This window comes from Podarcis bocagei, assembly GCF_964188305.1.
Source record: "Podarcis bocagei genome assembly, chromosome: 8".
Lineage (NCBI taxonomy): Eukaryota > Metazoa > Chordata > Lepidosauria > Squamata > Lacertidae > Podarcis > Podarcis bocagei.
In genome coordinates this window covers 72124826-72143029 of record NC_138133.1, presented here as the reverse complement: position 1 = coordinate 72143029, position 18204 = coordinate 72124826, and the positions used below count along the sequence as shown (strand labels likewise).

Genomic DNA, 18204 nt, shown 5'->3' with positions numbered 1-18204 from the left:
CCAAGGTCACCCAGCAGCTGCATGTGGAGGAGCAGGGAAGCGAATCCGTTTCACCAGATTATGAGTCCACCACTCTTAACCACTACACCACACGGGCTCTCCAACTACAGAGTTGGAGTTCAGTCACCTCAATGATTCAGGTTGCAAGAAGTTTTAGGGCCGGGGTGAAGAACCTCAGGGGACAAATGTGCTCCACCCCAAGCCTCTCTATCTAGCCCTTGAGATGCTGCCCAGGTGAAGTCCCCGCTTCATGCCTCATCCTGAACCTGCTCTAACCAGAGTCCCCCTTGAGTGGTTGTGCCTGACTACAATGTGTTAGTCAAGGGTAAGAAATGTCACTTCATTGCCTGGATAGGTCACTTCCTCGTCCACACTGAGAAAATATTGGAGGTGAATACCTTCTGAAGTGTTCTTCTGACCACCTTCTTTTGGAAGAATCTCAGTGCAGGTGATGTGCAAACAACAGCAGCATCAGTCCCAGTCAGGGATGGGGAAACCTGTCAGTCTCCATCTCTTTCCATTTCTCCTTTCCCTTTTTTAATATAATTTTTAAATTAATTTTCAGCATATCATTTTCAACGGTAATTAAACATATTTTAACATCTTATACAATGTTTTGACTTCCATTAATCTCACCTGAAAATTTTCCAGTCTAATATCTAAATATACATTTCCCACTTCTTCAATTACGTTTAATTCATAACTAATATCACTTTTTTGACCAAACTGCAGGAGGCAGTGGAAGACAGGAGTGCCTGGCGTGCTCTGGTCCATGGGGTCACGAAGAGTCGGACACGACTAAACGACTAAACAACAACAGCAACAACAACAACAATATCACTGTTCTTTCTCTAATTTGCGATGTTTCATACATTCCTCTTTACACAGCTTCTTGTAGTCCTACTAGCGTAATTTGTTGGTTACAAGTGCTCCTCAGATAGTTCGTATATTTGTTCCAATCTTCTGTAAATCTCTAGTCCTGCAGGTTTCGAATTCTTCCTGTCATTTTGTCCAATTCTGCATAGTCCATTGCTCAATGTGGATTACAAAATTTTTGCAGACATTTTGGCAAAAAGACTCAAAAGAGTTTTGATGGAGATGATTCATAAGGACCAAGCAGGCTTTCTCCCTAAAAGACACCTGGCAGACAATGTAAGGAATGTAATAGACATTCTGGAAAAGCTAGAGGTGAATATAAACACTAAAGCAGTATTGATCTTTGTGGACGTGGAGAAAGCCTTCGACAATATTTCTTGGAGTTTTATGAAGAAGAATCTTCATAGGATGGGGGTAGGCCGGGGTTTTGAGAATGGTATGGCTGCAATATATTCTGAACAAAAAGCCAAGCTGATTGTAAATAATGTTGTGACTGAGGAGCTTAAGATAGAAAAAGGAACACGACAGGGGTGCCCGATTTCCCCATTACTCTTTATTTCAGTTCTGGAGGTGTTGCTGAATATGATAAGAAATGACCAGCAGGTTAAAGGTGTGCAGGTCGGAGCTAAACATTACAAGTTAAGAGCGTTCGCAGATGACCTAGTATTGACTTTGCAAGAGCCAAACACTAGTACGAAAAAGGTATTAGAAATAATACAACAGTTTGGCCAGGTAGCTGGATTTAAGTTGAACAAGCAAAAAACCAAAGTTTTAGGGAAAAACCTAACAGATATGGAAAAGGAGAAATTTCAAGAGGAAACAGGTTTGACTGTGGTCAAGAAGGTCAAATATCTAGGGGTTTATCTAACATCCAAGAATCAGAATTTGTATAAGGACAATTATGAAAAATGCTGGTCAGAAATTAAAAAAGATTTAGAAATATGGTCAAATTTGAAACTGTCAATGTTAGGCCGAATTGCAGTAATTAAAATGAATGTATTGCCTAGAATGTTATTTCTGTTTCAGACCTTGCAGATTATTGATAAGATGGAATGTTTTAAGAGGTGGCACAAAGATATCTCGAAATTTGTCTGGCAGGGCAAAAAGCCCCGAATTAAATTTAAAATATTGACAGATGCTAAAGAAAGAGGGGGTTTTGCCCTGCCGGACCTAAAATTGTATTATGAGGCAGCAGCTTTTTGCTGGCTCAAAGAATGGATGCTCCTCGAGAATACAGACATCTTGGATCTGGAAGGTTTCAATAATGCTTTTGGTTGGCATGCATATCTTTGGTATGATAAAGTTAACAGTGCCTTCAAAAATCACATTGTCAGAAAAGCATTGTTTAATGTTTGGACAAGATACAAAGATCTATTGGAAAACAAAACCCCTAGATGGGTGTCACCAGTGGAGGCTAAAGCAGTGAAAAAACTCAATATGGAGGTCGGATGGCCGAAGTATTGGGAAATTTTAGAACAGGATGGAGATAAGTTCAAATTACAAAGTCAGGAGAAATTGAAGCATAAAGTAGAAAATTGGTTCCAATATCGCCAAATAATGGAATTTTTTAAACAGGACAGGAAAGTCGGCTTCCAGGTGGAAAAATCAAAATTAGAAACCGAACTGTTAGAACCCAATACTAAGAATTTATCTAGAATGTACAACTTGTTGTTGAAATGGAACACACAGGATGAAACAGTTAAATCGGCTATGATTAAGTGGGCTCAGGATGTTGGACATAACATTATGTCAGCTGACTGGGAATGGTTATGGAACACCGGTATAAAATTTACGGCATGTAATGCCTTAAAGGAAAACATCATGAAAATGGTATACAGGTGGTACATGACCCCAGTCAAGCTGGCAAAAATCTATCATTTGCCCGATAACAAATGTTGGAAGTGTAAAGAGACTGAAGGTACCTTTTATCACCTTTGGTGGACATGCCCGAAGATTAAGGCCTTCTGGGAAATGATCTATAATGAAATGAAAAAGGTACTTAAATGTACTTTTTCTAAAAAGCCAGAGGCCTTTCTCCTGGGCATTGTCGGCCAATTGGTGACAAAGAAAGATAGAGCTTTTTTCATGTATGCCACAACAGCAGCAAGAATACTCATCGCAAAGTATTGGAAGACACAAGATCTACCCACTTTGGAAGAATGGCAGATGAAAGTGATGGACTACATGACATTGGCCGAGATGACAGGCAGAATCCGTGACCAACGAAAAGAGACGGTAGAAGAAGAATGGAGAAAATTTAAAAGCTATCTTAAGGACTACTATAAACTTAATGAATGTTAAAATGTCGTAGTTTCCAGAAACAAAGGGGTACAGGGACATAAGGTCAGAGTGTAAGAGAGGACTAAGATGATAGAGATTGGAAAGTAATAATTGGGAGTTGCTAGTTGAACTATGGACATTGGGATGCAGAGAGGGGGGGTATGGGGAAGTCCTAGAAAGGAGGTTTACGAAAATATGTTTGAAACTATACGTGTATGTTCGTCATTTTTAATGTTTGTCTGTTTTTCTCAAAAATGTTGTAAAACCAATAAAAATTTTATTAAAAAAAAAAAAATTCTGCATAGTCCATTAATTTTGTTTGCCATTCTTCTTTCGTCGGCATCTCTTCTTGTTTCCATTTCTGGGCTAATAATACTCTTGCCGCTGTTGTTGTGTATAAAAACAATTTAACATCTTGCCTATTAATATCCTCTCCTATAATACCAAGTAAAAATGCTTCAGGTTTTTTTTTTTTTTTAAATGTATATTTCAACATCTTTTTCCATTTCCCCTTTTCCAATCATAAGTTCAATTTGTCCCATTTCTGCTTCACTCTGTGATTCCCCCTCCCCCGGCAAAATGCGCTTTCCTGCACATTTCTTCTAATATACACATTTATATGCATGTTTACCTCATATACACATTTTTGCAAGCATTCCCCCCCCCATGTAATGCATTTTCTACATTAATTTCAGCAGTGAGTGTGGTTTTCATGTGAACCTTTCCCTCAAATAAGCTTTTTGGATGCATTGTTCGGTTTCAGGACTGCCTCACAGCATCTGGAGAAGGGCGAGTTTCGAAGGAAGTTGAGTCTCAGTTCGTGTATGGGTTCAGGAGGTACCAGTTATATTGATTTGCAAAAAAGTACTGACCGAATGAATCATCCCCTGCAATCCCTAGTCTCAGTGGGTGATGCACAGTTCAGAATAAAATCTGGGAATCGACTAAGCATCCCAAAGAGTGAAGAAATACAGTAACCTAGCAAAGTTCATTTTCAAGGTCCCCTGAAGTCCACAGATGATGAGGAAACAGGCTGCTTCTTGGAGACTAAAGCAGAGACATTAATACGTGTGCTAAATCTTTCGCCAGAAGACAGAAATATCTGAGTATACATTACAATTTGAATAAATCAAACCTGTCTTTATCTGAATGAATAAAAATAGCTATGCCAACTATAACATTACCTGGGTAATCTTTCTCTCTTCTTTCTTTCTGTCTTTAAAGCACAGATTGAAGGAGACATTGATTCCAGACGAAGTTAGATGCACCTAGGCTTAACTGAAACCAAAAATATGTATTTCGCTTCAGGTTTTACAATATATGAGATGCAGGTTTTTTTAAAAAAACAAAAACAAAACAATTTTAATGTGGTCTTTTGGGCTGACCATGAGTAGCAGCTTCCTTTTTAGTAAATTGTTAAACTTCCTTCAGTATTTTTTAAAGACACTGATACACACTCAGTTCAGATGTCTCAGTTCAGCAATGATTTCATGGAACAGGTGCTCATGCACCAAGTGGCAGAGAAGACTTTCTGGTTTGTTAAACCACAGTTTCTCAGACGAGGAAACTCTGGTTTAAGCCCAGCCTTCCCCAATGTGGTACTCTCCAGATGTTCTGAAATACAACTCACATCAACCCCAAACATCATGGCAAATCATAGAATCATAGAATCATAGAGTTGGAAGAGACCACAAGGGCCATCGAGTCCAACCCCCTGCCAAGCAGGAAACACCATCAGAGCACTCCTGACATATGGTTGTCAAGCCTCTGCTTAAAGACCTCCAAAGAAGGAGACTCCACCACACTCCTTGGCAGCAAATTCCACTGTCGAACAGCTCTTACTGTCAGGAAGTTCTTCCTAATGTTTAGGTGGAATCTTCTTTCTTGTAGTTTGGATCCATTGCTCCGTGTCCGCTTCTCTGGAGCAGCAGAAAACAACCTTTCTCCCTCCTCTATGTGACATCCTTTTATATATTTGAACATGGCTATCATATCACCCCTTAACCTCCTCTTCTCCAGGCTAAACATGCCCAGCTCCCTTAGCCGTTCCTCATAAGGCATCGTTTCCAGGCCTTTGACCATTTTGGTTGCCCTCCTCTGGACATGTTCCAGTTTGTCAGTGTCCTTATTGAATTGAATGGTCAGGGATGATGGGAGTTGCAGTCCAAAACACCTTGAGGACATTTGCTTAGGGAAGGCTGGTTTAAGCATTCCCTACAAACCAAGATTGCATATTGCAAAGTCCCAGTGACTTGGTTCAGACTTAACTTTTGTTGCTATGGTGGTGGTGGTGGTTGTTTTGAGAACAAGCAAGTGATGAGCTTGGCAGCTACTCTTCTCCCATTACCTAGTGCAAACCATAGTTTTCTGGACATTAAAGTCTGGACATAAGGTTCTTTCCTAGGAAAAACTGATAGTAAATTATTTGCTTTCCTAAATTGTGCCAACCTGGGTTTTTATAAGAATATTTCAGTTCCACAGAAACTAGAATGAATTTAAAATGGCACAGCAGCAAAGCTTTGTAAACTTCACCCGTGACTGTGGACATCCATGTCTGCACAATTATCATCAAGTTGGAGGTTTATACTTTATGGAAAAATTTGTGAGCACGACTGGTTTAGTAGCTCTGAAGCAATGATGAATATCTTCATGTTGACCCATCCAAACATGACGTGAACCTCCCCAGGCGGTGTCTCTGCGCCAGACATAGCTACAGACTCCGGGCCAGAAGTACAGCAAAGCTCTAGGCTCAGGGCATATGGAATAAAGATAGACTTCTAAGTTAAACAAATACTAATACAAATAGCTGCTGGCGGTACAAATGATCTTCTTTTTCCTGTTTGCATTGTAAGTTGCATGACAGCTTCTAGCTAGCGATTGTTGAGCATGCAAGACTCGAAATGGGTCTCTTTTGGTATAAGTGTACATTTGGACAGGAGCTATAGCTTAGTGGTTTGTGTATGGCAGGTACCTGAATTTAAATGACGGGTGGCCTGCATTCCTCTGAAGGTAGTTGGACTCCAGCTCTCATCAGCCGCAGTCAGCATGACCAGTGGCCAAGGGCAATGGGGAACTGGTGAGTTCCAACAACATGTGGATGTCCAACAGACTGTCCAGGCCTGCTTTAAGGGATCTTAGGACTCACTGAATGGGAGTTGTAGTCCAGTGACATTAGGAGAAACACGGGGTTCCCCATCTTAGGGCTGGGAAAGACCTTTGCCTGAGACCTTGAAGAGTTGTCTGCTTGCAGAGTGGACAGCACTGAGCTAATGTGTTCTGAAGCACTACAAGGGTGCAGAACGCAGAACTAGACTTCCTATGTGTCAGTTGCTCTATATACATGATAAAACAGTGCTATTTTTCTAGAAAAAGAGGTGCTGAAACTCACCATGAATGCCTCCCTTGTTCTCTTATAATGGCAATGGCGTCCACCTGAGAGGCACCAGAACTCAGTTCCGGCGAGTTCCGGCCAGAAAAAAGTCCCTGGCCACAAGTAGAGTATTGTTTTTCTGCCCTTTTGCAGGAGGAAGGGGTTTTTGTGTGTGCCCTTCATCTTATTTATTTATCATACACCTCTCTAACAAGTAGCACTCTGCAAATGAAAAACTGGCTACAAGCAAATACATTCCCAACATTTTGACGTTTCGTAGAAAAGGTCCTTAATGGAGCATAATCTGATTTGCCTTGTGGAAATTAAATTTTACCGGCGCCACAATCACGGGATTCCCCTCCCCTTCTTTGCGGCATTGGGAGAGAGAAAAAGAGAGAGAAAAAGAGAGAGAAAAAGAGAGAAGGTATGCCAAGCAGAGTCTGGTGAGAACACAGGGAGGCAAAGTATCTGCTTTTGAAAAGTTAAGCAGGGCGAAATCTAAGCCAGAATGCGGGACGTGGTGCATTTTTCCGTGCTCTCCTGATGTTTTGTCTAAAGACCTGTTTAACTGATCCCTAACCATCAGCTGCAAGTTGCTTTTAATTTAGTGGTCCGCTGTGAGCACCGAACATTTTCACAGCTGTTAAGTAGTAGTTACTTTGCTTTCAAAGAAGCACCCCGAAGCTCTGCTTGTTAATCACAAAGCACCCTGGTGGTCATTGTTTTGTGTTTGAACAGCCCACTTATCCACCTTGGTAGTTTCCTAGAGGTAATGACCCAAAGTAGGCTAATAAACCCTTTCATGGTGTGGCAGCTCTTTCATCTCCATCCTTTACTTTATTGATCTCCATTGAAGCACCGAATGGCTTTGTAGTGTAATTGCACTTAAGGAGTTGTGTGTGGATGCTCTTGGTGGGAGTAACAGGAATTTGAAGGCAATGATTTTGAAGTTCAGTAACTGAATAAATGTGGGAATGTTGAGTGTGGAGAGCAGGTTTTGTCCCCTTGGAAATATCAAGGACCTAGATGAACCTGCTCTCAAGCAGCATGTTGCTGTTGTTTAGTCGTGTCCGACTCTTCGTGACCCCATGGACCAGAGCACGCCAGGCACTCCTGTCTTCCACTGCCGCCCGCAGTTTGGTCAAACTCATGTTAGTAGCTTCGAGAACACTGTCCAACCATCTCGTCCTCTGTCGTCCCCTTCTCCTTGTGCCCTCAATCTTTCCCAGCATCAGGGTCTTTTCCAGGGAGTCTTCTCTTCTCATGAGGTGGCCAAAGTATTGGAGCCTCAGCTTCACAATCTGTCCTTCCAGTGAGCACTCAGGGCTGATTTCCTTCAGAATGGATAGGTTTGATCTTCTTGCAGTCCATGGGACTCTTGAGTCTCCTCCAGCACCAGAATTTAAAAGCATCAATTCTTCAGCATTGCATTGGCTTCCCCATAGCCTAAGATCTGGAGAGGCCCTGTTCTGATGCAACTCCCTTCATATATTACATTGGCTTCTTCTAGTAACAGGTCTTTCTTTCTGGGACTCCTGTCCTATGGAAACTCACCTTCAAGGAGCCCAATCAAGTTCCAGGACTCCGTATATTTTGAACGTGGGTGAAGATAGGGATGAGCAAGACAGTTTCTCATTTTTCCAATATTAAATTCAGTTCTCCACATCAGTTTCCCCACAAAAAAGAAACCCTCTCAAAAGTTCACCAGCGTTTTAGTGTCCCTTTGTCCTAATATGCACACCTTTCTGAGCAATCTTGACTCGTCGGAGAACTGCATTGCAAAATTTGGAGAACTGCCAATTTCACTTTGCGTATTCGGAATGGGAAATGCAAACCAAACCGAAATTCTCCCCCGTCCCCTAGGCGTGAGGCTTGCTAATTTGGTTTCCATCCGTTGTCTGTTTTTAATTTGTAATTCCGAAGTCTATTCTGATGGTTTCTTGTTCGCTGTGGTTTTGGTATTGCAATTCTCTGTATTTTATGGTGTGCCACTCTGTGTGTGCTCTAGGGACCAACCAGCAGGGTAAATGTGTAATTAACAATGACAGAGATGCCATTAGCTAAGCGCCATGGATTTTTCAATCCTTCAGTTTCTAACCAGTCTTTAACTAAAGGTCAGTGCATACAAGATGCTCGCCATGAGTGAGCTGCAGAACCAACCCTCTCTACAGTGAGTGGTTCCCAGCTGAAGGATTTGCCATGTAGATCACCATCATTCTGTTAAGAGTCTTCCCAGCAATGGCAGGTAATGTCTTGCAGGGACATGGCGATTCTTGACATGATGACAGACACCCTATGTTTACAGCTGGGGTAGGGATCACTCACCACAGGGAGACTATTTCAACTTTTGCAGCACAGTTTTGCAAAGGAGGCATTCCACTTGGGGCACATTCACACGACAGTCGCTTGTGCTTCCGGTTGTGCAAAACTAGAGGGGCAAGATGCATTTCTTAGAGCCAGACACCAGAGGCGGATTGCGGGTACAGCTGGATGAGCACCCTCGACCCTTCTTAGGTTGGGCTGATTGAGAAATGATCCAAGTTATTCACAAAATAAATTAGAATAGCTCCATCGATTTTCTAAGCCAATCTGACATTTGAAAAATAAGCCCACCTCCCAGTTTTCTGCTCAATGTCCCAATAGAACTGGGGGAAACATTGACTCATAGAATCATAGAATCATAGAGTTGGAAGAGACCACAAGGGCCATCGAGTCCAACCCCTTGCCAAGCAGGAAAACTCTCTGGATGCTGAACTGCAACTCCCATCAGCCCTAGCAAGCCTGGCCCAAAATATTGGGATGTCATTCAGAAACATATAGAGGGCTGCATACCTGCTTTAGAGGCATGGAACGTCCCAATATTGGTGGGATGCCATCCTATTGGAAATACCATTCTGATCCCTCGAGGCTTCGGAGGCCACGTCTAGGTTATCGTCAGCCTCAGCCCCGGCTTCCACTGTTTTATTATTTTGCCTGCTCTTTTACTGCTGATGTTTCACATTATACCCTGTGTTTCATAGATATTGTTTGGACTGCTATATGGAAGCCAGTTTGGGAGCCTGAGAATGTCAAACAAGCAAATCAATAAACAGCTTGAGATCTCTGCATCTGTAACTGAGATGGCGGTTTGGTTACCTTTTGTAGAAAAGAGAAGTAGAAATGGGGAGGATGGGAAAGGATCAAAGGTGAACAAGTTTCCACAAGGAAACTTGGAATTGTAGCCCTAGCAAGAAGGGTGTTTAGGAAGGATTTTTAGGAAGGGAAATGGGGTCCGACAGAGCCTTAATGAGGTGTAGCCACATTTTCTTAATTTTTTGTGGGAGAGCTAAGGATGCACTTCAGCTCCCGTTCCTGCCAACAGAATAGGCTTGGCTGGATCATGCCCTTGACATGTTTTTCTTTTTAAATCTAGTAGGAAAAATAGCTTGTGTGGCACCTTCCAAAATTGTGGGTATTACCCAATGTTAGCGATGCTGCAGATCAACTGAAATTAATGAGCACTAATTTCACTGGCCCATCTCTGAGTCAAACTTAGTTGGATATAGTACTTTACATGGGATCCAAATCATTTCAACTAACACCACCACAACAAAATAGGAGAGCAATAAATTAATTCTACCACTCTGGATTTTAAATGTGAATATCTAGTGCCCTCCTGTGGCTGAAGGATGCATATTCTAACCTAAAGAAACTACAGGTGACTCCTGTTGCCAAGCAGATGAAGGCCTTGCCCATGCATGGTATTGAATTATACTATAATAAAGAATTGTTATGTAAGCGTGAGATGCATATATTTTATAATGTTGTTGGACAAAGCACCAGCCTTTCGTTCTGGTGCATCCATCCCTCCCTGAATTGCTGAAATCTATGATTTTTCCACCTTCCTTGCACCCTTAACAAAACACAGCCCCCCAAATTATTTGGGAGAAGCCATGACTATTCAAAGTGGTATAATACCACTTTAAATGTGGCCTTTGAAGGGCTTGGGCCACATGGTCCAGCAGCGTCTTCTACAAATTATTTCAGTGTGTGAAGAAGTTTGTGTGACTCTGCCCCCAATTGTGTGACTATTACGGAGCAGCATGAAACCTGAATTTGTTTATTTCTCCTCCTCCCTCCCCTTTCATTCTCCTTTTATGCCGTTCTGCTTAAGCTGAGTTCTAATCGCATCCCTGTGCCAAATTTCAAAAAGGAGGTCCCTTTCATCCCAGCCCCTCAAAGCTTGGACAGTCTTAGCATCTTCAAATATGCTTTTGCTGAGGGTGCATTTAGAATAGGGAAACACCACCAGAATAGTGTTTGCTGTGGGTTGCTGGGGTAGCCTGTGATCTAGAATCTCTTAAGTCTACTGCGTTTCATTGCCCTTTCACGGGGGACATGACGTATTTTCAAAAGCATGCTGGCAATTTGATCCAGTTCTCACTCAGAGGAGGAACAAATGACATTAGACTGCTTCCCCTTGGAAAAAATGGAGGGCCGTGCTCTGAACTGCTGGCTTAATTAGTTCAAGGGACTGCCTTGGAAAAAGCGGAGTTTGTTCTTTACTCCATAAAATTCTGCTTGATGCGTTTTTAAACAGAAGAAGCTGTCTTATATTGGGTCAGCCTGTTGGTCCATCTGAGCTCAGCTTTGGAATGACAGCAGGTCTGCAGGGTCTTCAGATGGGAGGCTATCTCTACCTTACCTAGAGATTGAACCTGGGTTGTGGAAAGGTGATGCTGTTCCACTGAACTATGGCCCTTCCCATAAAAGGAAGATGCCAAGTCAGACGATTGGTCATATCTAGTACTGTCTACACCAAATTACAGAAGCACTGCAGGGTTTTGAGACAGGGGGCTCTCCCAGCCCTATCTGAAGATCCCAGGCGAGGTGGCAACTTGAAAAAATAATAATGGGGGTGGGCACGTAAGCCCTGCCTGGTATAATCAATGTGGGGTGGGGATTACCTTGCCCCCCATATTTTATTCAAGTTGGCACTCCTGGGAAGAGCAGTCATTGTTGTGCTGCATCATCTGGCCCCGCTCCCACCGAAACCAGTAATACCATTCAGGGCTGGAGCTAGGAATGGTGGGGGCCTTGTTTGCACACTTCTCGAAGCAACGCATGACCCAGAACACAGCCATCCTTTGGAAATTGCACTTTTGCTGAATGTTGCAATGCAGTTGTCCAACCAAACAGTGGGTTGTATTTAGTGCAGGGTCCTGTCAGTGCAAGGACTGCTACTAGTACACTGGGGTTTTCCTCTCTCTCTCTCTTCCTCCTCCTTCTCCTATGCACCCCCATATATATATATTTTCTAGGGGGTTCCCCCAACCCTCTAGAGCAGATTTAGGGGGGGTACAGTGGATGCGCAAGAAGAGGGGGAGGAAAAGTCCCATTATGCAAGTGGAAATCTTCGTGTTGATGGGACAAGTCCATGGAACACTGCCACAAAAAGGCATTATATTAAGGGAAATTGCTTGCATAAATGTACATACATCAATCAAAACAACAATGTATTTTTAAGGAGAAATGGGTACTAAAATGCTGATGGGTTTTTTTAAATGCAAATGGTTGTAGAAATGTGGAAAACTTAATTTAAGATGGGAAGAATGAGAAACTGGTGGAACCAAAACGGACAGATGTGCCCATTCCTGGTTGGAGCACACTTGAAAGCTGCTAAAGATGACCTCCCTGCGGTGACTGGTGTTCATGTGGCTTCCCAACATTTTAAAAGCGCTGCATGGAACTTGACCATGACCTTATTCATCCTCCTCCCTCTCCACATTCCTGGTGCCCATCGGAGGGAGTGTAGAGGATTGCCACGTGATGCCCCAACTCCATTCATTATAGCAGCTATGGATGAGGATCAGTTGCTGCGAGGAGTCCATTGTCTCTGGCATTGTCTCTTTTCTTTTGGGCATGGGCTCCAGCTGTCCGATACAACCCTTTTTGTAGTCATTCTCTCTCTCTTCTCCCCGTCTCTCAAAAAGGTATGTCTTTTTCTAATTGCTCACTGTTGGCTTACGATGTGTGTGTGCTCTTTCTTATAGGAAAGAGGACACCGAAGATAAAAGACAAGAAGAAGAAGAAAAAGAATTTAATGGAGCGAGCACAGAAGCAGCACAGCCTCTTCTTAGCTACAGACCGAGCCGGCCAATAGAGACTTTGGTCATGTGTTTCTGTTGTTCTTTTATTTTTATTTTTTTGCAAAATGCACAGAAGCTGCTAAATGCTCCTGCACACTGATGCACTGCAATTCAGCTGCTGCTTTGACAGTATTGGTTGCAAATAACTTGTGGAGGGGAAAAAAGAGAGAGAGGATATGTCCACAAGCTTGTTTGTGTGTGTGTTATTTATACTTTTGTCATTGTCGTTATTGCCGTCGTCATTGGTTTACCACCCCCCCCCCCAAAAAAAACCCTGGAGACTCCAGGGACAGAACAAGCGCACTGAGTTGAATCAGTGGGGGTGGGTATCCCAAAAGCTCTTCTTTTTGTTTCGTTTTCTGTTTTGACTTCAGTCGGTGCCTGCAAGATGGAGGCAGCCAGCGTCTTGGCATGGAATGTTGCAGCAGGAGCTTCGGGCTGCAAATCATCGCTGGGTGATGACGGACTTGTGCATATTTATATAAGGAAAGGAACTCGGGGGAGTTTAGCGTTGCATATATGTCCTCTCGTTTCTCATCTTGTACATTTTTCAAGAGTAAATAACACTAAGCAGATATTCATAGATAATGTACTTTTTGTCCTCAGCACCTGTTGTATTGGAACAGTTGTATAGTCAAACTGCTCTCGACTGATATATCACAGGAGTTGCTGCTTAGTATTTCTGGAGCATAGCAGTTCCCATGTGTACATATTATGCCGTCTACGTATAAATAAACCTATTTACAATACGCCTGTGTCTGTTTTTCTGTATATGCAAGTCATTACTCATCTTCGGTGTCGGGTCACTTTGGTTCCAGTTAGGGATTGGGTGGGGTGGTGGAATGTGAACCTAACCAAATTTGCAGTTCCTGAACCAGCAGGGCAGCTGCGAACACTTCGGAATTTCCAGTGCTCCGAATTTTGTGATGCACATTTCTCACCAAAACATGCATTACAATGTGTGCATTGGTGAAAAGTATGTGCAGCAATGCAAATAGCGGACAAATGTGTAGAATTATGAGAAATGATTTGTTTACAATGTCTGCAAATGTGTGAAGAAAGGGGATGAACTGATCCCATCTGTTTAATGAAAAGAGGAGGAGGAGGAGAAGAGGAGTTTGGATTTGATATCCCGCTTTATCACTACCCAAAGGAGTCTCAAAGTGGCTAACATTCTCCTTTCCCTTCCTCCCCCACAACAAACACTCTGTGAGGTGAGTGGGGCTGAGAGACCTCAGATAAGTGTGACTGGCCCAAGGTCACCCAGTAGCTGCATGTGGAGGAGCGGAGACGCGAACACAGTTCCCCAGATTACAAATCTACCGCTCTTAACCACTACACCACACTGGCTCCCAAAGAGCAAAGCGAAACAAGTCACTCATTGGAAGTAACTTCCATCCAAGTGGGATTGTTCTACCATTGACGGCAGCATGGAGCTTAAAATCTGCATAGCACATACATCCCCCCATTAACTACAGACATATTTGTACCATTTTCAAAATGCAACATAGAGACTAACAATGTGTACCTCAACTTATTTTTTAAACTGCTGTTGCTGCTCATTTGGGAGAATCACAGAAGAAAAAATGGATGACTAGGAAGCATGCCTTCTAGTTAAACCATCAATATCAAGGACCCATTCTATTTAGCCCGGTCAGCTTTTGGGGTGTGCCTTGTCATTAACCTTTCAGAGCCTCGATTCAAAGTTCTCCCATTTGGAAGTGTTAAACCACCACTGGCTACATTCTTCCACACGCTAAACACTCAGACGTGGTACTAAAATACGCTGGCCTTCAAAATGGCTCTTCATGCAACCCACACAGTTAGATAGCCATGTTACTAAGGTTAGGGGGTGGCGTCCTCTCTACCAAGAGGGAGGTTAAAGCAGTCTTTTCCATTTCTCATCCCTGTGATTTTAAAAAGCCTCAATTTGTTAGGAAGTCCATTTGACTTTTAACAATATTGTTGCAGAAATGTGGAGGACTGAATTTAAGGCTGGGAAAATGAGAAACGGAGAGACCCCAAATTGACAGATCCTTCCATCCCTAATTGCAAGCAACTCTTTAGATCACCGTGACCTTGATAATTGTTGCTTGAGTCTCAGGAACTCAACAAGCCTTTAATTTCTACATTTCTTTCCCCCCTGCACTGAAAGAAATAGTTGTGTGCTCGGGCAAACAAATCAAAGCCAAGATGTGCAAGAGCAGCAAGCACGTTTGATTGCTCCTCGCTAACCAGAGCGGGGGTCGAGATTGAGACCTGTCAGTCAACAAATCCCTTTTGAAATTGCAGAGACCTAAAGACCCACTTCAGAGCAAATCAGAAAAATGTTTTGGAATCGAAATGCTTTTGGAGTGTGAAGCATATGGAAGTGGAGTAAATATTTAAGCTTTACAAAAATGCCATGTTGGCTTTGTAGATAGCTGCCTTACGTAATTACCACCTATCCCTTATATAGGGCCAGGATCCAGCCCCCTCCCAATACACACTCAGAGTGCAGAGAGCGTCTTTATGGCTGTGTTGTAAGTAACACCAATTGACTTTGTAGGAAACAGTAAGAGCTCAGTTCTGGACATGTTTATTTAGAAATGAATACTGCAGAGTTTAATCAGGTTTACTCCCAAGTAGCATAAAAAGCAAAGATAGCAGTGCCAATCCATAAATTGGTTGAAATCCACAGTTGGGTAATACATTTATGTAGAACAAATTAAAATGTCATGGACTCCTGTCAAGCTTTCAAATTCCACAGAACTCTTCGTAGCCATAAGGTCAGCTTGGAGACACAGTCCTGAGATAGAGACTGTAGTCTCTCTCAGGTGCTAGAGTTAGCAAGTTACATTGGAACTGGGATGAGAAAGAAAGCACGGCTTCTAATTTCTGGGAATACAAAGCCTGGTTTGGAACTAGAGATGTTGGAGAACTCCATCAGAAATGGAAATGGGAGTGGAAATGGCCACAGTTCCTAAGCTTGCCCGAGGTCAGAAGTGGAAATCACACAACCAAAAATGAGCAGTATTTGTTATACAGAGTGTGTGTTAGTCCATAAATGTATAACATTCATGACACTTTCTGCATTATTTCTGACATTTCACTTCCACTAAAATGCACTGAATGGAAAGCGAGACAAAAGAATGTACCGTATTTTTAGCCCTATAGGATGCACTTTTCCCCCTCCAAAAATGAAAGGGAAATCTGTGTGTGTCCTATGGGGCAAATACAGGCTTTCGCTGACGCTTGGAGAGCGAGAGGGTTCGGTGCGCATCGACCCCTCTCGCTCTCCAGGCGGATCAGCAAGCCTGGGGAGCCCGCGGGAGTTCCCGCAGGGCTCCCTAGGCTGCAGATAGAAGCCTGCTGCCTTGCGCGTGGGGCGCCCTGAAGCAGAGCGCCCCTTGCGCCGGGCAGATATCCACAGCCTGGGGAGCCCTGTGGGAGTTCCCGCAGGGCTCCCTAGGCTGCGGATAGCAGCCTGCTGCCCGGCGCGTGGGCGCCCTGAAGCAGAGCGCCCCTCGCGCCGGGCAGATATCTACAGCCTGGATATCTATCCACAGCCTAGGGAGCCTTGTGGGAACTCCTGCAGGGCTCCCAAGGCTGCGGATGTATGCCCGGCGCACGGGGCGTGGGGCGCTCTGCTTCAGTTCCTGCAGGGCTCCCTAGGCTGTGGATAGCAGCCTGCTGTCCGGTGCGCAGGCGCCCTGAAGCAGAGCGCCCCTTGCACCGGGCAGATATCTGCAGCCTGGGGAACCCTGTGGGAGTTCCCACAGGGCTCTCTAGGCTGCGGATAGCAGCCTGCTGCACGGAGCGCGGGGAGTGCTGAAGCAGAGCACCCCACGCTTCGGGCCGATATCGGGCAGCCCCACAAGCTCGGGGGACAGCGGGGAGGCGCAGCACTGCTACCCCACTGTTCCTCGACCTGGTTTGGAGGCTGGCGCTGGGGAGAAGTGTGCTTCTCCCCAGCGCCAGCCCCACAAGCTCGGGGGACAGCGGGGAGGCGGAGCGCCGCCATACCGCTGTTCCCCGACCTGCTTTGGATTCCCCGACCTGGTTTGGGGGGGAAATAAAGGGGGGAATTCCCTTTATCCCCCCCAAAAAACTAGCTGTGTCCTATGGGCCGGTGCGTCCTATGGCACGAAAAATACGGTAGGTTTTAGCAGAAGGTGAATTGCAATGGAATAGAAACAGTGCTGAATGCAACAAACACAGGGCAGGATGGAGATTGCTGACTCCTTACACCCCTGTTTGTAACCCAGAGCTGTCCCATGCCTTAAGCCTGGAGTGGGGAGCCTTTTTTTTTCCAGATCAAGGGCCTCATTTGCTTCTGGAAAATCTTCTGACGGTCACATCTGATGGTGGGTGGAACAACAAATATGAATGTTCCCTTCAGAAACATTGTACACGTGCGCGCGCGCACACACACACACACACACAGCCTTCCCCATCCTCCAGCCAGACAAGCCAGAGTCATTTTCACAGTTCAGGTTCATATTCCACTCAACCAACTTACTCAAGAAGGGTTAAAGGAGGGTATGTGGTTGAGGAGGAGGTGTAACCTAGGGAGGTCTGCAAGGGTCAGATAAATAAGCCTTGGCCACATTTGGAACAGAGGTTTGAGATTCCCCACCTCTGCCTTAAACAAAACACAGAGGTTTGTGGATAGGTGGAGGCCAGCAGTAGAGTGAAAGTCAGATATTAATTTTAGATGGTATAATGTGTAAAAGAGTCAATTAAGCCAAGGATGGGATGTAACCCTCAATATCTAAAAAGTCCATCTCCAGGTTGTAGAAAAGTCAGTGGCGTAGCGTGGGGGGTGCCAGGGGTGCCGACCGCACCGGGCGCAACATCTGGGGGGGCGCGAGTCCAGAGGGAAGGGACAAGTTCCTTCCTCCGCCGGGCTCCCCGCCGCCACCGCCAGCCTTCCGCCCTAGCGCGCGCGCGCCCCCCGCCGTCGCTGTGGCTGCGCTCCGCTCACTGCTCACAGGAGGAGCAGCCGCTGCAGCAGCGCCGACGCCACCGACGCCTGGCCGGGCACGGGCAGCCTCTGCACCCTGCCGCCGCCGCCATCCCCTCGGCCCAGCCACAGGCGGCGGCTGCTTCTGCCTCCATCCTCCTCCGGGCAAGCAGCGTTGTTTGCGCGGCAGCGCCAGCGGCAACTCGCAGGTTAGGGGTGGGGGGGGGCGCAAATTACTTGCCTTGCCCCGGGTTAGGGGGCGCAAATTGCTTGCGTTGCCCCGGGTGCTGACAACTCACGCTACGCCGCTGAGAAAAGTATCTTCCTCTGGTACAGAATCTTCCCCAAATTGCTAGATTCAATATTATTCAAGGCACATAAAAGGGAAGCTGTGCTGCTCCATAAGAAAAACTCCAATTTTTTTCCATCTTCCTTAAGTACCTGGGATTGCAAAGAGTTTAATTTGGCCTGGGTTGTGTCACTTGTTCTAGAATGTTCCAGAAATGCAACTGAAAAGGTACCGAGCAAAGTTTAGAATAACATTACTGATGGGATACTGACATTTCAGACATACATACTCGGCACCAAAAAAGTTGGAGCTAAAA

General features: G+C 44.6%; 1 protein-coding gene across 2 annotated transcripts in view; it reads left to right on the top strand.

The window, feature by feature from the left end:
- Positions 1-13403, top strand: part of RSPO2 (R-spondin 2) — a 110338-nt gene extending 96935 nt beyond the window's left edge. For both annotated transcript variants that reach the window (XM_081205194.1, XM_081205193.1), the window contains exon 6: positions 12559-13403. In XM_081205194.1, coding sequence (XP_081061320.1) covers positions 12559-12668 — 110 coding nt within the window. In that variant the 3' untranslated portion in view covers positions 12669-13403. The remainder of the gene's footprint in view (positions 1-12558) is intronic.
- Positions 13404-18204: the final 4801 nt, after the last annotated feature.